This window comes from Anser cygnoides, chromosome 23, assembly GCF_040182565.1.
Source record: "Anser cygnoides isolate HZ-2024a breed goose chromosome 23, Taihu_goose_T2T_genome, whole genome shotgun sequence".
NCBI classification, from domain to species: Eukaryota; Metazoa; Chordata; class Aves; order Anseriformes; family Anatidae; genus Anser; species Anser cygnoides.
In genome coordinates, this window is record NC_089895.1 from 8,599,843 (window position 1) to 8,617,016 (window position 17,174).

Sequence of the window (17,174 nt, forward strand, 5' to 3'; positions counted from 1 at the left end):
TAATTTCCTTTAACATTTCAAACCTACCACATCATTCAGACTTTTAAAAACAAAACAAAGGCTGGAGCAGAAGGAAATGCAATTTCAATGACAGCTCTTTTTGTGGTATTTGTACAGTAGTAACCGTACATATTGCAGTTTAGGAATGAATGGAAAACTAATAACAATAGCAATGCCAATGATCAATAATTTTAAACTATTATGGAATTTTTCTATCAGTATGATCCTAAATCAGGTTTATTTGTGTTTAGATTTGTCTTTTAGGACGCAAGAGAAACTGATGATCAAAAGTTTTTTAAATGACTTCCCGTTAAAGTTGTGTGATGTTCCCTGATGTTAACTGTTTAAGAACAAGTTATCATAGTGGAGAAATTCAGTTAATGGTGTTTTCCAAGTGTACTGGGTCTGGCTAGGATGGAGTTAACTTTCAGCCCACTTATCATATCAGGAAACTGGGGGAAGCATTGCCTTTCCGTAGTTGCACGTCTTTTTTCATATAGATTTTTTTTTTTTTTTTAACTATTCAGGAATGAGTAGACAACACGAACACTTGCAGGAAAGGAGCATACAGTGCTTTGTTTGTTTTTTCCTAGAAGGAAAAACTGCAGTGGAGGTTAAGTTAAAAGTCTCAAACTAATTGGAATTTCAGAAAAGGTTCTGTCAGACCAATCAAATGCACAGATTTTGTAATGTTTTTTAAGCTTGTCAGTGCTATTAATACAAAAGTAGCTCATGCTCAGAAGTAGATCTTACTCTGAGGAAGTAAAAAATACTTTGCTGCTTTATTAGCAGAAAAGGCTTTGGCCCAATGGCTAGCGAACCATCACAGCTAACAGAAGTGAAAATAAGTAGTGGGGGATGGGGAAATTGTAACAAACGCACCATTTTAAACTGAAGACATGTTCAGCTGTTAGTCTTTGGCTTGTATTGTGCAAATACTAAGCAATAGCAGGTCAGTGTGACGTGTAATGAGTTATAGGATGGCTCTAACTTACAGTTTTACTTCATGCAAATAGTGCTTTATACATCCAGTAGCACAGAATGCCTGGGCTGGCCTCCCTGTCAAGATGTTAAGGTTTAATTTCTCTGTACACTAGGCACTTAGCCCATGAGGAACATGGCTCTTCCCTGGACACTCAAGTCAAAACAATCTAATTGAAAGCTAGGAAGACATTTACTGTGGGCTATCTGGATGGGGATGCTTTGTCCCATGCAAGAGTGGGTTTGCTACTAACTTGAGAGTAAAAGTTATTAAGGGCTGAACTGAGACTTGTGGCTTTTGAGAATCTCAAGTTAAGGGAGAAAAAGCGCAGTAAGTGCAAGCACAGGAACCTAGGCAGAAAAGGGGGTTCCAAGTACCAGCAGTGGAGTAGGACTCAGACACAAAAGCTGGAAATGTTGTCCAAATGCTCCTTGAACTCCAGCAGGCTTGCTTGACTGCTTACCTGTGGAGCTTGTTCAGTGCCTGACTGCCTTCTCAGTGAAGAACATTTTCCTAATATCCAACCTGAACCTCCCCAGTTCCATGCTGTTCACTCGGATCCTGTTGCTGTCACCAGAGAGGAGATAGATCAGCACCTGCCCCTTCATTCCCCTTGCGAGGAAGATGTTGGCCACCACAAGTCCTCCCCTCAGTCTCCTCCAAGCTGAACAGACCAAGTGACCTCAGCAGCTCCTTGTACATCTTCCTCTCTAGACCCTTCAACATTTTCATAGCCCTCCTTTAGACACATCCTATTAGTTTTATGTCCTTCTTATACTGTGGATTAGGGTTAAAACTGCTCGGACTTATGGGGAAGGTTGCAAGTATTAATTTCATTTTCCACCTAAGAAAAATCCAGATGGGAAACGGAGCTTTTTGTAGAATTAATATTATTGTCAGCAGCCTTGCATAAGATTAGATAACTTGTTTATGTTGTGGAGGCCAATCTTTGTGTGGGTTCTTACCAGTGTTATGGCACAGCAGGAGGTTTTTAAGCACTTTTAAGTGTAACAGTCTGCTTAGCTAAAAAAAAAAAAAACAAAAAACAAAGTAATTAGGCATTACTGAAAAACTACACCTGACACTTTTTCATCAAGTGTGATTCCAAGGATGGTAATAACCTGCTTTATTCTGAAATAACCTCATTCACAGAAAATGTGATGATTCCAGACTGCCAGATCAAGGCAAGTATTTACCTGCATACACAGCTAAGAGATCAAAAAACTATGATGCCTCTTCATATTTTCAGCAACCTTATCCATGGCTCAGGTACTACAGTTAAATACATATATTTTGTGATGAATATTAGTAATTTTTTTGCTTAATGTGAAAAACAAAACGAAAACAAATGATGTTATACTTGAGCTTTTTTTCATATTCAGAATTAGTAACTCCGCCCTCAAGCACACAATTTAGTTCCTTTTTTAACAGTTGAAAAATTGAAGTCAGGGACACTACTGTCCTCTTTTCTGTAAGACAGTACCTAACATGGTATGGGTGACTTCACAAGTAACAAAGGCTATTAATCTTGATAGGCCATATAACTTAATCTTACAAGATGTTTTATTGCCAGCAGACTATACGCACCAAGCTGTCAGTTAGTAAGGAGGAATTAAAATTAATTTGTGCAACATGAATTATTGAACACTTCCATGTCAATCCTAAACGCAAGCTGAGTTCAACATTTGTTGCATATTTAACATTTTCCTCTTTGAATTTCCCAGTAAATGCAAAGCTCAAATGAATAACTGCATACAATATTCAATGAAGCAAAAACCAAAATGTATCATAAATAAGTATATTACAACTTTATTAAATTCAAGACATGACAATATTCAAAATACAAAGTGAATTCTTCTTTATTCAATACTGTACATGATGCAGAAATATCAGTGCATTTCTATAGCATGTATTTCACCTTCATTTAGTCTGTACTAAAACAAAAAGTAAGCTTTAAAATAGCTCAAACATCTCATTCAGCAGTTTAAATTGTAAACAGCTTGTTTATTTCTGTTAGGAGGAACATATTCATTTTCATGTACCTCTGTTGAAGAGCACCCTTTCTTTTGTGCTTATCTGTAAGAGGATAAATGTAATCAAAATGAGCATGAGAAACTGCTAACAAATGTGGCACTTCAATTAACTTTACTGGAACACTGAGGCAGAATGAGGAAAAATTAAACAGCAAGAAGCAGTGTCTGAAGCAGAGATAGGACTGACACTGTTCATAAATGGAATCGTGTTTTTTTTTCCCTCACACTCCTCCTCTCCTAAAATACTGAACAGAAACCAAAACACAAGACCAGCTTGTGTTGTTTGTTTTTCGTATACTCAGAATTTCAGACTCTAGATGAGCATGTAGTTGTTGCTGCCTACCTACTAGCAGTCATATAGCTGCTCATATCCTCTGTCACTTTTATGACTTTCACATCTTTCTAGGATCAAGCAGGAAAAGAGCAGCAGCAGAGGCTTAGCAATAGCTGGTCCATGTCTCTCCTAGGAAAACCTGCAAAATTGAGCCAAGTGCCTCTAGCAACTGAAAGAATCTGCAAAGCCTAACTCAATTCCAAGCTGCTTCACTGTAAAAGTCTATTAGTTTCCAATTAGGTTGTAAAATGGACTCATCATTCTAAACACATTTTAGTTATTCTTAACAAGTCTTGAAGCGGATAACTGATCTTGCAGTTACCTTCTTAGCAGGTTGGCATATCATAGCGAAAGAGAATAGAATCTGTTCTCAGCAGTTACTGGGTTAAAAAAAAAAAGTTTTGGAAATGCCTGATACAAAAAATGTACTGCATTATTTGCTCTGTTGTCAGCTTTATAACTAACTCATAAGCAAAGCTAGATTTTTTTTTTTTATAACGTGACTACCAAATACGTTAATCTAGGGTAGCATATAACTGGCCAACTGTGACTACTGTCTCTCCATACGTTTCTATGGAATCTTTGTAAGTTTTCAGCTCTACATACCAAGACAAAAAACAGTCTTAAGAAACGTATCAGAGATATGCAGTATAAGAGGACTTTACCATCCACTATTTAGTTCTCAGAGGATAAACTTGTACTACTTCATTATTTGAAAACCTTAAGAACTTTGTAACGTGATACAATTTTGCTCCATCCTCAACAGCTCAGCTGTGTTGTGCTCCCAGGGACTATGGAGAAACCACGTAAGACAGATGTTTTCGTTTGAGATGACCAGTTATGTCCACTCTAGGTTTTGAGTCCAGTTTTGTTGCGGATGAAGTAGCTACACAGTCACCAGACCAGGACTGCATCTCCATGTTAGAGCTAGTTTCTTCTGCTTCTCTGAAGAACTTCTCATACTTGTCCAGATATGGAGGCCTTTCAGGCAGCAGGTAGTAGTGTGTTGAACTGGCCTTCTTACCATTTTCAATAATAGGAAGAATGCAAGGGACCTTGTTGGAAGATCCTTCGCTATGTTGTCTTTGCAGAGCTTTGGTGCTGACATATTTAGGATCAGGTGCAAAACTCTGGGTGGGGGGCATAACCCCATTGAGGTATGACGGCAGGCTTTTAGGACTCGGTGTACGGGAATTACTCCGTGACAGAGGTTCTCTAGGGGGCACTTTGGGAGGCCTATCTTCATCACTGTATGCACTAGAAGCAACTTCTGCTGACCACCTTCTGTAATCTGGTTTGAGAGCCCTTGGAGGTATGGGAACCCTCGGTGGAATCTCTGGTTTATCTTCATCAGAGTTTGGAGAAGACCTGTTTAAGTATCCAGATAGTCTCACTACTGGTTTATTAAGAGAGCCAGCTGGGCCTGAATGAGACCTTCGCAAACGTCGATGCAGCTGCTGTGGGGGAGGATAAATACTGGATGTGTATCCATTTAGGCTTTGTGTGGGGTTGGTATCTTCTGTTTTTGGTCCTGCTGGAGCATCAAAATATGCATAGTTGATTTGTCCACAACCCCTAAAGCTCCGCCGGCTCGGAGCACTGGATTTAAAAGGAGGAAGTTCATAATCTTCTAACAAAAAGTCAGTATCTGAACTAGTCAGGAATTCCACTTCTCTGTCAACCTCATCTGGAGTAAGATCCTCCGAAATAGGCAGAGGGGGTAGTGGCCTGGAGCTACGGTCATTGGAAGATGCACACAGAAACTGAATTGGCCCATTTTTTGTTGGCATGTGAGGAGGTGTTTCTTCAGAAACATAGCCTACAGCTAATGACAGTTTACTAAAGCCAGGAGCAAGATAGTCTTCACATCTTGAAATTGGCTGTTCATTTTTGGGACTTACAGGAGCTGGACTAGATTTCTGAGATGGGACCTGTATACAACTTTCAGCAAAGCTGTGGTCGCTTGTGGAAACGTGGTTGGAAGAGTGCCCTAAAAAGGTGAGAAAGTCTTAGAAACTTTTCTAAGTAATACTTTACCATATGACTTTCCCACTGCATGTTTAACTATTTCCTGTAATGCAAGAAGTAGTGCCTACTTAATAATGCCAGTAGCAAGCCTTAGGTCTCTTTTAGTTATGTGCTTAATTAGGACAGCAGCTGATTACCTTATTGTTTTAGGCTAGTGCTCCAGTTAAATGAGGTAGTTCAAGAGACCTCACGCATAAACAATAGAACAGAGCTGTAGCTATGAAGATTCTAACAGACATACCAAATCAGGAGTATAATGGAAACTCAGAGGCTTGTAAATACAAGGAAAAGTGTGGTGTGTGGGTTTTTTTCCTCACATCATTTAAAATGTTTTTACTGTTTTTAAGTAGTATTTTGTTGAAATGTCTGCATTCCCTCGCCAGAGGGCAGCCTTATATCCAAAATCAGAAAGCACTTATTATCTTACTGAAGACTTGAAGATTTTTTTCCCCCCCAAGACACATCCATTACACAACCTAAAGATTTATGTTAGTCTTTATACTTACCAATGGATGGTAAATGTTGCTCTGCTGATGGATTCAAGTTATATGCCACTGCTATAGGGTCCACATTAAAGAAAGTACTAAAAAAATAATAAAAGAAGCCTTCACTGTAAATAAGCCACAGATTGGTACTGGTAGAATATTCTCAATACTTATTTTCATATATGTGAAATGCTATAGATCAAATTTTACACTCACTTCTCAAATCCACTGTGGCTACCCCAGCAGGTTTTCAGACTCCCCACACCTTGACTAGCATGAAGAAATCCATTTTTTAATGGGACTCTCATCTCCTGAGCAGCAACTCCCGCAGCTGACATTGTGTACTGCTCTGTGATCAGTCTCCCAACCCTAGAAATTCAGCGGGTGACAGACTTGCTGCAATTTGCATTCCCTGAAAAAAAAGACAAATTATCAGAAATGCAAACATGAGTTGACCTCCAATCTGAAATTTCAAAACCTCGAAGATTTAAATAGCTCTGTAACAGTTTTTCTGTCCCCATACATGCCAGAAAGAAAACTTTACAAAATTTCTTACTTTGTTTCTGACTGTAAAACTGAAGAACAAAAGATAAGTTCTCTTACATGGAATTAAACTGTATAGAGACAAGACAAATGTTCAAGTAAAGCTACTGATATATCAGAACTGTGCATCAACAACTTCAGTTCATATATATAAACTGCCAGATACTCGAACAAATTTAGCTTACCAGAGCAATTTAACTTTCTAGTAGACATATACCTATAGTTATGTCTTTTTGCTGATGAGTTCATGGATTCCATTGTAGCCAACACATAATAGCCTAACATGTTTTTAAGTGCTACCTTAAGTGGAGTAACAAATGGACTTTTCTCAAATAACAGCTCCAATAAACAGAATTACTATTTTGGTCAGAATTCCAGAACTTTTTATATAGAGCAGTCACTATTGTAAACAATTTTAAGCATCAAGATACTTTAAAATATGCTTGAGTCTTCTAGCTACTTATTTCAAACAAGTCAGAAATCTAGTGACTTGAAATAACCTCCATTTAAACCGTCCTGCTGTGTTCAGATTTACTTCAAATGTGTGAACAATGCATTGTCTGGCCTGTTTACAATAGGAAAAAAAGTATATTGGAAATTGCCTTAAATTCAGTAAGAGATCATAGTCTAAGGAACAAGTTGACTCACAGGATTTTGTGTAGGAAATTGAGAATGTATTGTTTCAGGAAAAGAAACAGTATAAAACTAGTCAACAATTCTGAAAGCAGGAGAAGGTTAGTCCTGGTCTAAGCAAGGATGTTCTTTGGGTCTGCTCTTCATCTACGCAACTATCGTATATTCAGCAGATACACTATGGTGTTATGGCTGGGGAAAAAAAAAAAAGAGGTTTAATTTGCACCTTTCTCAAGAATATGACCGGTTTATTAAAATACTTTTTTTTTTTCCCTGAAGAAAAAAATCCACCTCAAGAAAAGTCTCAACCAACAGTTGAGAGCCAGCTACATCGGTGGACTAAGTGTATCAAGAAAACCCCCTCACGGTATGGTACCACAAGAAAACAGGGTACAGAAATAGGTAATAGCTTATGATAAATCTGTTCAAAAATAGGTTAATTCTTTTATGCAGACAAGTCATCTTGTTTTTCCTTTAAGAAGATCCATTATACCTATGTGTAATATGAGGGATGGGAAAATTTCTAAGCAGGACTGTAAATCAGGTGTCCCAGGATTAATTTGCAATCTAACACCAACACTTGCCTTTTATAAATAATTGGTTGACAAAGAACTCTGTCAGCCTTTTCCAAATGTTTTCTTAATCATGACTGTCAGTGGCAACACTTGTGTCAACAGAAGTGCTTTTTATTTACTAGCTGATACCAGAATATTCCAACCAGCAACTTAACAAGAATTCTAGACAGGAGGCTATTGGCTTTACTGGAAGTGAACAAGGGCCCAGCAACCAGTGTTTGGACTACAGTGTTAGAGTCTTGGTCACATCTACTTCTGCCCTTCTGATTTTAGTGAAGAGTATGTTTTTCCTTTGCAGATAATCTCCTTAAAAGCTAGCTTAAGCCAGTTAATTTTTGCACTACACAGTCCAGTTGGACTCTTTTCAGTAATGTGAACTGCAGATTTTCACAGTAAAATTAAATATAAACATGCAGTCCCAGGAAGTAATGACACAGTTATGATTAGCAAATGAGTTCAGAAAATCTCCAATAGTTCTCTAACAGCAGTATCTTCCTTCTAGTTCTGTAAGTGCAAACAGAACCGATTTCTATGGTGGAAGAGAAGACTGAAGTGTTTTTGATCTAATGGATTTCTTAAGAAGCACAGTACAAATATAGCACCATTTCTAATTAATATCTAATTTATATCTTCATAACACAATTTACAAATAAGACACCTATGATATCAGCTTACGCTATACTGAGTAATGATTTTTTCATGCCTCACAGATTCTGGACTATTAGTAATGAATCTGCAAATTAAACATAGGAGAGTGAATTAGTGAACTTCAGAATAATGTCTATGAAGGAGTTTGCACCTCTAATTTTTTTTTTTTTTAAGTCAGATGTAAGTTACAAGTTTAAATCACTAGTACAGAACACTGATTAGTCAGCAAATGACAGTACTCCACCTCAGTGAGCATGCAATATCTGACAAGACCATGAGAGAGACATTGATTATGATACAAAAAAATTGAGACAGGAAGGGGGGTGGCATTGCTATAGTTTGAGCGCGCATGTAATGCACTTGCTATGATAACATACAACCCTTGCAGGGCTTGTTAAGAGGCCCAACCTCCATCAGATCCCACGCCAAAACTACTGCTAGTAATTACTGTGTCAGCTTTCTAAATGCTGTCTAAATCTCAGCTCTCAAGACTGATAGTTGCACAATTGCTTCTCTGAAATCCCTCTGGCATGCTAAGCACTTCTGAAATGGACTTAAATATTTACATACTCTAGTAGAAAGTAATTTTCACTTATTTCAATTGACTATTTTTAAAAATAAAACACAAATACGTTTTGCAGCCATAAAACTTGCCAGCTTCTACCAATAACCTCTTTCTGAACTCACAGGTGACTTGTCACGTTTCAATGAGGAGCTCTGAATGGACTGAGTTAAGAAATGGTCCTCCATGCTTCAAAAGTTAAGGTATGTATGTGCTCCTTCACTAAATCACCTTCTTATACTTTTTCAGTCCAGAGTCTGGAGAGTTGGTGCTTACATTGTAAAGCATGTGTTTAAACAAACAAGCTTGTTTAAACAAACAGTACCTTAAGAGGGACCCATAAGGTTATTGAATTGAGAAGTGCAATCTCGACATTTTATATGCAGTCTTCTTTCTAAAGCTGAGCAGTACATAATTTCTAGCAATTGGTTTTAAAAAAAATACACAAGTCAGTCAAGAAAATATAAACACCAACAGTTTCCACTGTAACTTGTAACTGTTGGTCCAATACTGCCTCCTTAAAGATTTAAGGCTCTAAATTTACCATAAATAAAATCAACCTAAATTTGCAAAAGAAAATGGACACTAAGCAATAATGAAGCATTCTGTATCTCTCACGCTTGTTTGCTACTCATTTGCACAATTTATGTTCCTCAAAATGGGTTTCCAGTTACTCTGCTTGTCTGGCCTAGTTATGCACAGATTATGACACTCAGAGAGAGATCGAGTGCTTTGAGTGCACTGATTGAGCACTTTGAGTGCTTCTGAAGGTGTTATAGTTTGTGTTATTCAAAAGAAACTTGGTTAGTTCAAAATACAATTATAGCTAGTAATCACTACAGTGTTGATACAAGCCAGGGCAACTCAAAGGTTTGAGAGTACATTAGGAAATACAACACTATCCACTGTAAGGCAAAGGGGAGAATTTTTAATCATTCATGGGTGCTCACATTAACCAATATTAATTATCCTAAAGGATACATTTAAACTGAAAATTGTCAAATGTACCTGTTAACAGTAGGGTATTTATACAGTGAGGAATGGATATGTGAATATATCAGGAAAATCTTGAGAAGAAATGCTGAAACTGAGTTACATAAAGCATCCTCAATACAATTTTCATACTGATTTGTTTCACTAATTACTGTTGCTATACCACAAGTATTCCTCTGTTTAGATACTAAGAAGCAATTGCATATATCTTTGTTCATGACCTATGGCTGATCACAGACTTTTGTTACCGTTTCCTGCTCAATGCTCCAACACTACCAAGTATTTGAGGCAAGCCAGTTTCATAATAAACCAAATTCTGGTTTGCACAATAGACTGAACAAGTCCCAGAATGTTTCACTTAATGGATATGGATGCAATTTGCTATGAAGCATTTCTGAATACCTGTACAAATTTTGGACAAATTTTATGAAGGCAACAATCCTAACAAGCAGCTTATTAAGACACGGGAAAGGAAGGGTGGGGAAAAGACCTACTTACCACTTTTGGGAGGGGAAAAAAATATAGCTACCTTAAATCTACAACCTATTTTTGTTCACCTTGTTCACATATCTTTAACAAATCTCAGAAGCAATTCACAGGAGGAGGGGCACATTTTTGCACTGCAAGTCATCCACTCTAGCTAGCTGTTCCTTATTTGACAATGTGATGTAATTTCCTTTTTTTTTTTCCTTTGACTTTCTGTTTAACATAAGTATCTGAAATAGAGTCCCCTTTTTATATTTAAGTATTTCAGACTTCCAACTGGACATTTAAAAGCCTGAATTACCTTACTATACTTTCTGGAGTTCCATATACGTAAAAACAAACAAACAAAACAAAGGGAGAGGGGAGGGTGGAAGTCACCACCACCACCAAAACCCAAAACTAACAAAACAACAAAACACAACCCCCCCCCCCCCCCCCCCAAACAAACAAAGAACCCCCACAACAATAAACCCTTTGTTCTCTAGTGGTCATATCAACCCTTAAGTACTTTTGTCTTTGAAACCAGATAAATGCTCAGTGACTGACAACTAGCAAGAACGATCTTACAAGAAGGTTGTTTTAAATCTATTCATTTAATGCCTTGATCTTATTTACTAGGCATCTAAGCTCCGCTGTGCAATTTCACAAAGTAAACTGTGTCCCAGAAATAATAAAAATAAATATAGGCCCCCGAAGATGTTCCATCAGAGGAACTTTATCCTTTAGGGTTATTATACAAATGAGGCATATTTGTAACTTTGAGAGTTTTTACTATACATTCTCTCAACCACAAATGGACAATTCTGCTGTAGAGTGTTTAACATGACCACCTAGTGCAGACAGATAAAAGTGCTGCTCAAATCATATGAGGTTGCAAATACAATAAATTCTACGGCTATAATCCAGAAGATGATGGGCATAAATTTAGAGACAGATCAATTGCACAGACCACGTATTGAGATCGTAACAGTCATCTATTTTGGAATATACTTCAAGAACTGCACTTCATCGAGGAGTTAAGTTTATTTAAAATCTGGGCTACCATTTCATGGTCCTACACAGCAACTGGGAGGAACCTGTAAATTGCTAGCAGAAAACTAATAATTAAATAGTAAGGCAATTGCCTTGCCTCTGCTTGTCAAATTTCAGATGCATGTTTAAGGCATGGTACTTCATCCTCTTGAAAATTTTAATGTGAATATAGCCAGCTTACATTCAGGAAATAAAAATTCCTTTTTAGCTGACTCAGTCGTAACCATTGCATTAGACTCGCTGTGATAAGTTTTAATTCTGTTTTTCATTACAGAGAAGTGGAACTGTTCTCCTCTGAAATAATTCCTATATTGCAGAGGATGACAAAGGGCTTTACCAAGAAGCCCCCTCAAAAAATTGGCTTTTATTTAATAAATAAATAAAATGTCCCATATGGGAAAATTGGTAAGGAAATAAAACTAAGTCTAAGCATAAAGTAACACGGGTGAATAGAGCAGTTTTGTTTCCTCTGCATCAACTTCATTGACAAGCAGTAAAAATTTCAAATGCATTTGTGATGCAGATACATCGTTCACCTGGCAATCCTGTGTGACAAAGATTCAAGAATCCACAAACTGACCAAATGCACCTTGTCACCAGAGCCTTTACCATGCAGTTTATCAATACATAATTAAGTATTGTTACCCTTAGATCGATCATAACAAGATTTAGCTTATTGCTTCAGCGATACTGCACATGGTTCTTAGTCAGTTCACTAGTGGCACAAGATCACTGAAGTGTCAGAGTCCCTACAGACTGCTCACGCTGTGTAACTATTACAGTGCGCATTCACGGAGTGCACACATGCTTAAGAGCTACACTGTAAATGCTTTAAGAGTACAGTGATGTCTCCAGATTTAAACACCACAAAGCAGCTATTTTTGAAGATCAAGGATGAGTATGTACTGGGGTGCTAAATCATGAAGAAATGTTTATCCTAAATTAAGCCATCCTAAATTAAGAGTGCAAAGCACTGAGCCTAAGCCCACAACGCGACCTCTGTTTTTGCTCGAAAGATGCAGAGAAGAACGAGAGGAAACCGATACTGTGTCGGCTCAGGACGAAAACGCGCGGCACGCCGCGTTAACTTCCAGGAACGCCAGTACGGGCACCGCCGGCTCCGCGCGCGAGTCCCACCCAGCAGCGCTTCAGCCGCGTGAACGTCGCCGTTCCCCGCGGAGGCGCGCTCCTCGCCGCGGGGAGCAGGGCGAGGATCGCGCCCAAGGCGCCTCCCCGCCGAGCCCCCGGAGGGCGGCACGGCCGCGCTGCCCCGCGCGCCCCCTCTGCCAGGGGGGCGGCAGAGAAGCGCCGCCGCTCTCGCCCGGCGCGCCCCGCGGCCCGCCGCCTCGCTCCGCGCCCGATGGCGTGGGCCGTGTCGCGCCGGGACCGCGGCTCCGCGCCAGCGGCGCGGCCGGCTCCGACGCCGCGGCCCAGCCGCCCCTGGCGTCCCGCAGGGGCCGCCCGTCCCGGCCCCCTCTCCTCTCCCCGCCGGCAGGGCCCGACGCGGCAGCGAAGGAACGGTCCCGGGCCGCGGCCGAGCCCCGCGGGGCGGCTCAGGTGCCCGGCGGCGGGAGCGGCCTTGGCCGGCGCTGGCCGCGGGGGTGCCCCGCCGGCACGGCGACGGCCGGAGGGGGGCGGGGGGAGGCTGCGGTCCCGCGGGGGGAGCACTCACCCCGAGAGCGTCACGCAGCTCCGCATGTCCCCGCGCGGCCGGCAGCGCCACACGCATGCGCCGAGCCGCGGCAGCGCCCGATCACTGCCGCGGTGCGCGCAGACAATCGCTCTTATAGCGGGAGGCGGGGCCTCCGGGGAGCCCCGCCCTCGCCCCGCCCCCTCCGCCTGCTGCGAGCCTTAAAGGGGCGACGGCCGCGCCAGGGCCTTAGAGGGGAGGGGGGGACGCCCCAGCAGCTTCCGGGCAGGCCGGTGCTGCTGAGTGCGGCTGGCGGGACCCCGGCCCTGGGCCGCCTCCAGGCAGCGCCACCGATACTTCGCCGCCTCCGTCGCCGAGGTGCCCCCCGCCGCCCAGGCCTGCGGGCGGGCCACCCCCGCGCTGAGCGGAAGCCGCCTTCGCTGGGCGGAGGCGAGCAGGGCGCGAGGCCGGACGGGAGCTTCCGCCGGCAGCGGCCGCCGAAGGCCGGAGGGAGGAGCGGCGAGAGCCGGCGCTGGCGGCGCCTCGTGGGCGGCGGCAACGCGGGGTTCGCGCCCGGTGCCGCTGCGGGCGCCGTTGCTCGGCTCCGGCCGCCGGGAGCAGCGGGCGGCTCCGGGAGGTGGCGGCGCCCCTTCCGGCGGGGCCGGGAAGCGGCGCTGACCGACAGCCCCTGCGCGCAGCCCGCTCTCCGGGGCAGCGGGGTCGCTGCGGCTTCGTCGGGCACGCGAACGCTCGCTTCGCCAGAGCCCGCCTGTGTCCGTCCCCGGCGATCCGCGCAGCTTTCCCTTGCAGACGAAGTAATCCCCGCGGGTAACCAGCGCCCCCCTCCCCCGTGCTCGTGTCCTTCCCCGGAGCCGCCGGTCCCGCGGGGCGGGCGGCTGCTCTGTCTGCTCCCCCTGTCCTCGGTCTGCTCAGGTCCTGTCCCTGACTGCCAGTGAAGTCGCTCGGCCGCCACACGCGGGCCTGCGTGAGGTTCTCCCCGCCTGCGGCGAGACACCGGCAAGCCCCGGGCCTCGCCGCCCTGCCCGGGCGGGGGGCGGGCTGGGTAACGCCGATTCCTTCGGTTTCAGCGCCGGGCCCGGGAGAGGCGCCCGCCGTGTCGTCTGCCGCCAGCGGGTGCTCGCTCCCCTCCTCCCGACCCGAAATGAGCTGCCGAAACTGGGAGATGCTGGGCTGACGCTGAGGTCCTGCGTTATCCGTCCGTGTCCGCTGGTGAGAAACGTTACGGCTTTCGCGTCTGTGCTCCTCTCCCCGCTGGTAGTGTGTTAAGCTTTCTGTGCGGTAACAGTGCCTTTGTTTGAGGAGTAACTAGTTCTCCCCTGGACTCATTTGACGTTCAAGTACTTTGCGGTCACAGGGAAGACTTAACCTTCGTCATCACCAAATTTAAAAACAAACGAACAAAACTTTTCACTTTCATAGGAATTGCTGCTGTGAACATTCTCTTTCCAGGACTTTGTCCTGAGATGAATTCATTTTTACGTGCAACGATTTATTAGGAATCTTGAGTAATCATATGTGAATTACCACAGACTTGACAGTGTATTTTGTGTCCAGAGTTAGCATTTGTGATGATAAACTGTAGTGGCTAGAGCAGTAAGATTCTTAGTGGAAGGTGTTCTGTAAATATAGCCTTTTGTGAGCATTTGTAGGCGATACTGCATATTACAGTGTAAACGATGGAAACCTATATAGATTTTTTTTTAATTGTAATTGTTTTAAAATCAGTTTTGCTGTACGGTGCAGTCATTGCTTTAGTGATGAAAGAAATGTCAGCAATGGGCTCTAAAATTCCCAGCACTGAGAACTACTAACAATAGCTTAAGAAAACGCATCCGCTATACTCCTTGAACTGGAATACATATGACCAAGAAGGAAAAATACTAGATTTCATTTCACAGCTGAGTTTTGGTTTTCCTTTTCACTTTTGCACTATGTGGAGCATGCCTGCAGTTGAAAATCCCTTATCTGCCTTTGTTTTTAGGGACAGTAAGGTATCCTACTTCATATTTGTATTATAAGAACTGTTGTCGTGTTGTATCAATGAAGGTGATGTGCAAAAGGATATGAACTTGGAGAGATTTTTTTTTTCTTTCCCTTAGATGTGAGAAATAACGAAGAGGTCCTCTAAAGCTGGCTCGATGTGTAAGCAGATGAGAGAAAGCAAAAGACAAAGGGGGGTGGAAGCCATCCAAAGAAAAGAATAGAGCAGACAAATGAGGTTTTGGTTTTGATGAAATAAAACACCCTGTGTTAGGGTGAAACTGCGCTATGTTGTGCCCTGGTCCCATGTTTAGACAGAGTGGCAACTAGTGGTGATGCCTTACAGTGAACTGTATGTGGTCTAAGACTTATTCCAAATGGTCTACTGTATTTCTATTGCACTGGACTTCAAGACTGTAGTTGTTTAAATGTTTCTGTGGATGAACTGTGCATGCGGTGTGAGTTATTTTGAATTTAAATTGTCCTGTTTGCATAGCTGTGTTGAGCAGTAAAGTGTTTTTGTTTTGTTTTTTAAATTCTGAGATGTTGATGTATACTCACTGATGGTGCAAATAATCCTAAATGTTACTGTGAATGGATATGAGACAAACTTTTTTTAAAATGCCTTTCAGAACATTGCAGTGACTTCAGTAGGACAAACTGTTGCAGTAGTCTTTTGTTGGAATTTGAGCAATAATATCTGCTTGGCTTTTTAACTTGTTTGTGCGTGAGAAACTGGTTCAGGGATAGAGCATTCTGGCTTTCCCTGGAGATGATGCTACCTTATAGCCCCTGTGCTTCTATCAGCAAGTCTGGTTTTATTCTTTTGGATAATTTAGAAGTTGAGTCAGGTGCAAGTAATTGATTTGTATTTAATTTTTTCTTCTTACTGTTAAGCGACTCTGCCTATGGTCTTTGTTCACTGAAATCCCTTTGCCTTTAATTTCTGATTGTTTAACAAAATTATTTATGGCTTTACTCGCTGTTGGAACATACTGAAGAAGTAAAACATCATTAACCATTGATATCCTTTCCTTGTAATAGATCATGTACCAACAGTTACATTCTTGTCTGTGTCCCTTCATTGCAATATGAGGTATTTCAGGACTCTTAAAACACCTCACAGTTTTGTTGGCATGTGTAAACTACTCCATGCAGTTTGGTAATTGCCTTAAAGTCTAATTCCTAAGTAATCTTGGACGTTCTGGATGTTTAATATTAACCAGCTTAGTATTACAAGATATTCTAAGTCTGTATTGTACCTTGCTTTGGAGGTGGATAACAGACTTGTCTGCAGATAATAAATGAAATGTCTGAATTTTGTGGAAAAATAGTATTGTGGGCTCCATACTGCAGAGAGAATCCCTGTGATACTGGAAATCCATTGATCAGAGTTGTCCTATTTCTGGCTTGCTTTGCAGTGTATACCTTCTTACTGATTTGATGCCCTTAATATTTCCTGCTTTTAACACTTATGATTCTCAGCTGTTATTTTTGTTTGTTTTGAGAGGAGAATGTCAAAAATATAAGTAGCAATTGGAGCAGTGAAAGGCAAAATCTCCTTGGGGAGCTACAAAATGATGAAAGTAAAACTTCGTAATGAAAGACTAACATGGGAAGTAACATACATATTTATTATAGAATGTTAGATTTAGCTCTTACATGGTCATCCTGGAGATCGTTGTGATTTTTTGGTAAGCCAACTTCTGTAAACAATAACTTCATTTTACAGTAGCTGCTGTATTATAGCTTAATCCTGCTTATTCATGGAAGCTGCTCTGGAGCAGGAAGGTTTTCCCTTTTCCTCTAATTTTTAGTAAGTGTACCTCCGGTCTGTTTACCTGAAAGGCAGTAAGTAGCTTAGATGCTCTTCTTTCCTTTCTTGTAAATGACTAGAAAAGGCAATTATGGTCAGTCATCAGAGAGGAAAAACCTTTATAAAGAGAGGTAAATAAAGTGTAAGTTGGATGCTGTGGTGCCAGTTTTTGTGTGACTGGTTATGTGACTGAGGGTGGTGTACGTACAATTCTATAGCACGTCCAGAGGTGCTTCTGCAGAGTTGAGACAATCTATCACTTTAGTTATTTCAAATGTAGGATTTATCAGCCCCTTTAGTAAGGAGTCAGTTGGGAAAAGAAAACCTAGCAAAAAGCAATGCAGAAGGTGGTCTGTGAATAAACCTTTCCATCACGGAAAGTTATGAATTTTA

At 41.9% G+C, this 17,174-nt stretch overlaps 2 protein-coding genes across 11 annotated transcripts in view; one reads left to right on the forward strand and one right to left on the reverse strand.

The window, feature by feature from the left end:
* Nucleotides 1-2,766: 2,766 nt before the first annotated feature.
* On the reverse strand, nucleotides 2,767-13,175 carry ERRFI1 (ERBB receptor feedback inhibitor 1). Of its 2 annotated transcripts, XM_066982056.1 has the most exons (5): nucleotides 8,289-12,438; nucleotides 7,054-7,230; nucleotides 6,079-6,274; nucleotides 5,884-5,960; nucleotides 2,767-5,339 (listed from the first exon to the last, which is right to left on the reverse strand). In XM_066982056.1, the coding sequence occupies exons 3-5, from the start codon at nucleotides 6,198-6,200 to the stop codon at nucleotides 4,141-4,143; spliced, it is 1,398 nt and encodes a 465-aa protein (XP_066838157.1). In that variant the 5' UTR covers nucleotides 6,201-6,274; nucleotides 7,054-7,230; nucleotides 8,289-12,438; the 3' UTR covers nucleotides 2,767-4,140. The 2 variants fall into 2 exon arrangements, with proteins under 2 accessions (XP_066838157.1, XP_047923345.1); XM_048067388.2 differs by lacking the exons at nucleotides 7,054-7,230; nucleotides 8,289-12,438 and adding an exon at nucleotides 13,007-13,175.
* Nucleotides 13,176-13,484: 309 nt separating this feature from the next.
* The window catches only part of SLC45A1 (solute carrier family 45 member 1), a 71,193-nt gene continuing 67,503 nt past the window's right edge, over nucleotides 13,485-17,174 (forward strand). For 5 of the 9 annotated variants that reach the window (XM_066982037.1, XM_066982045.1, XM_066982039.1 and 2 more), the window contains exon 1: nucleotides 14,053-14,194. The gene's annotated coding sequence lies outside the window, so the exon portion shown is untranslated. Of the gene's footprint in view, nucleotides 13,793-13,866; nucleotides 14,195-17,174 lie in introns of those variants that run through there. The other 4 variants (XM_066982036.1, XM_066982041.1, XM_066982038.1 and 1 more) reach the window with 3 other exon arrangements.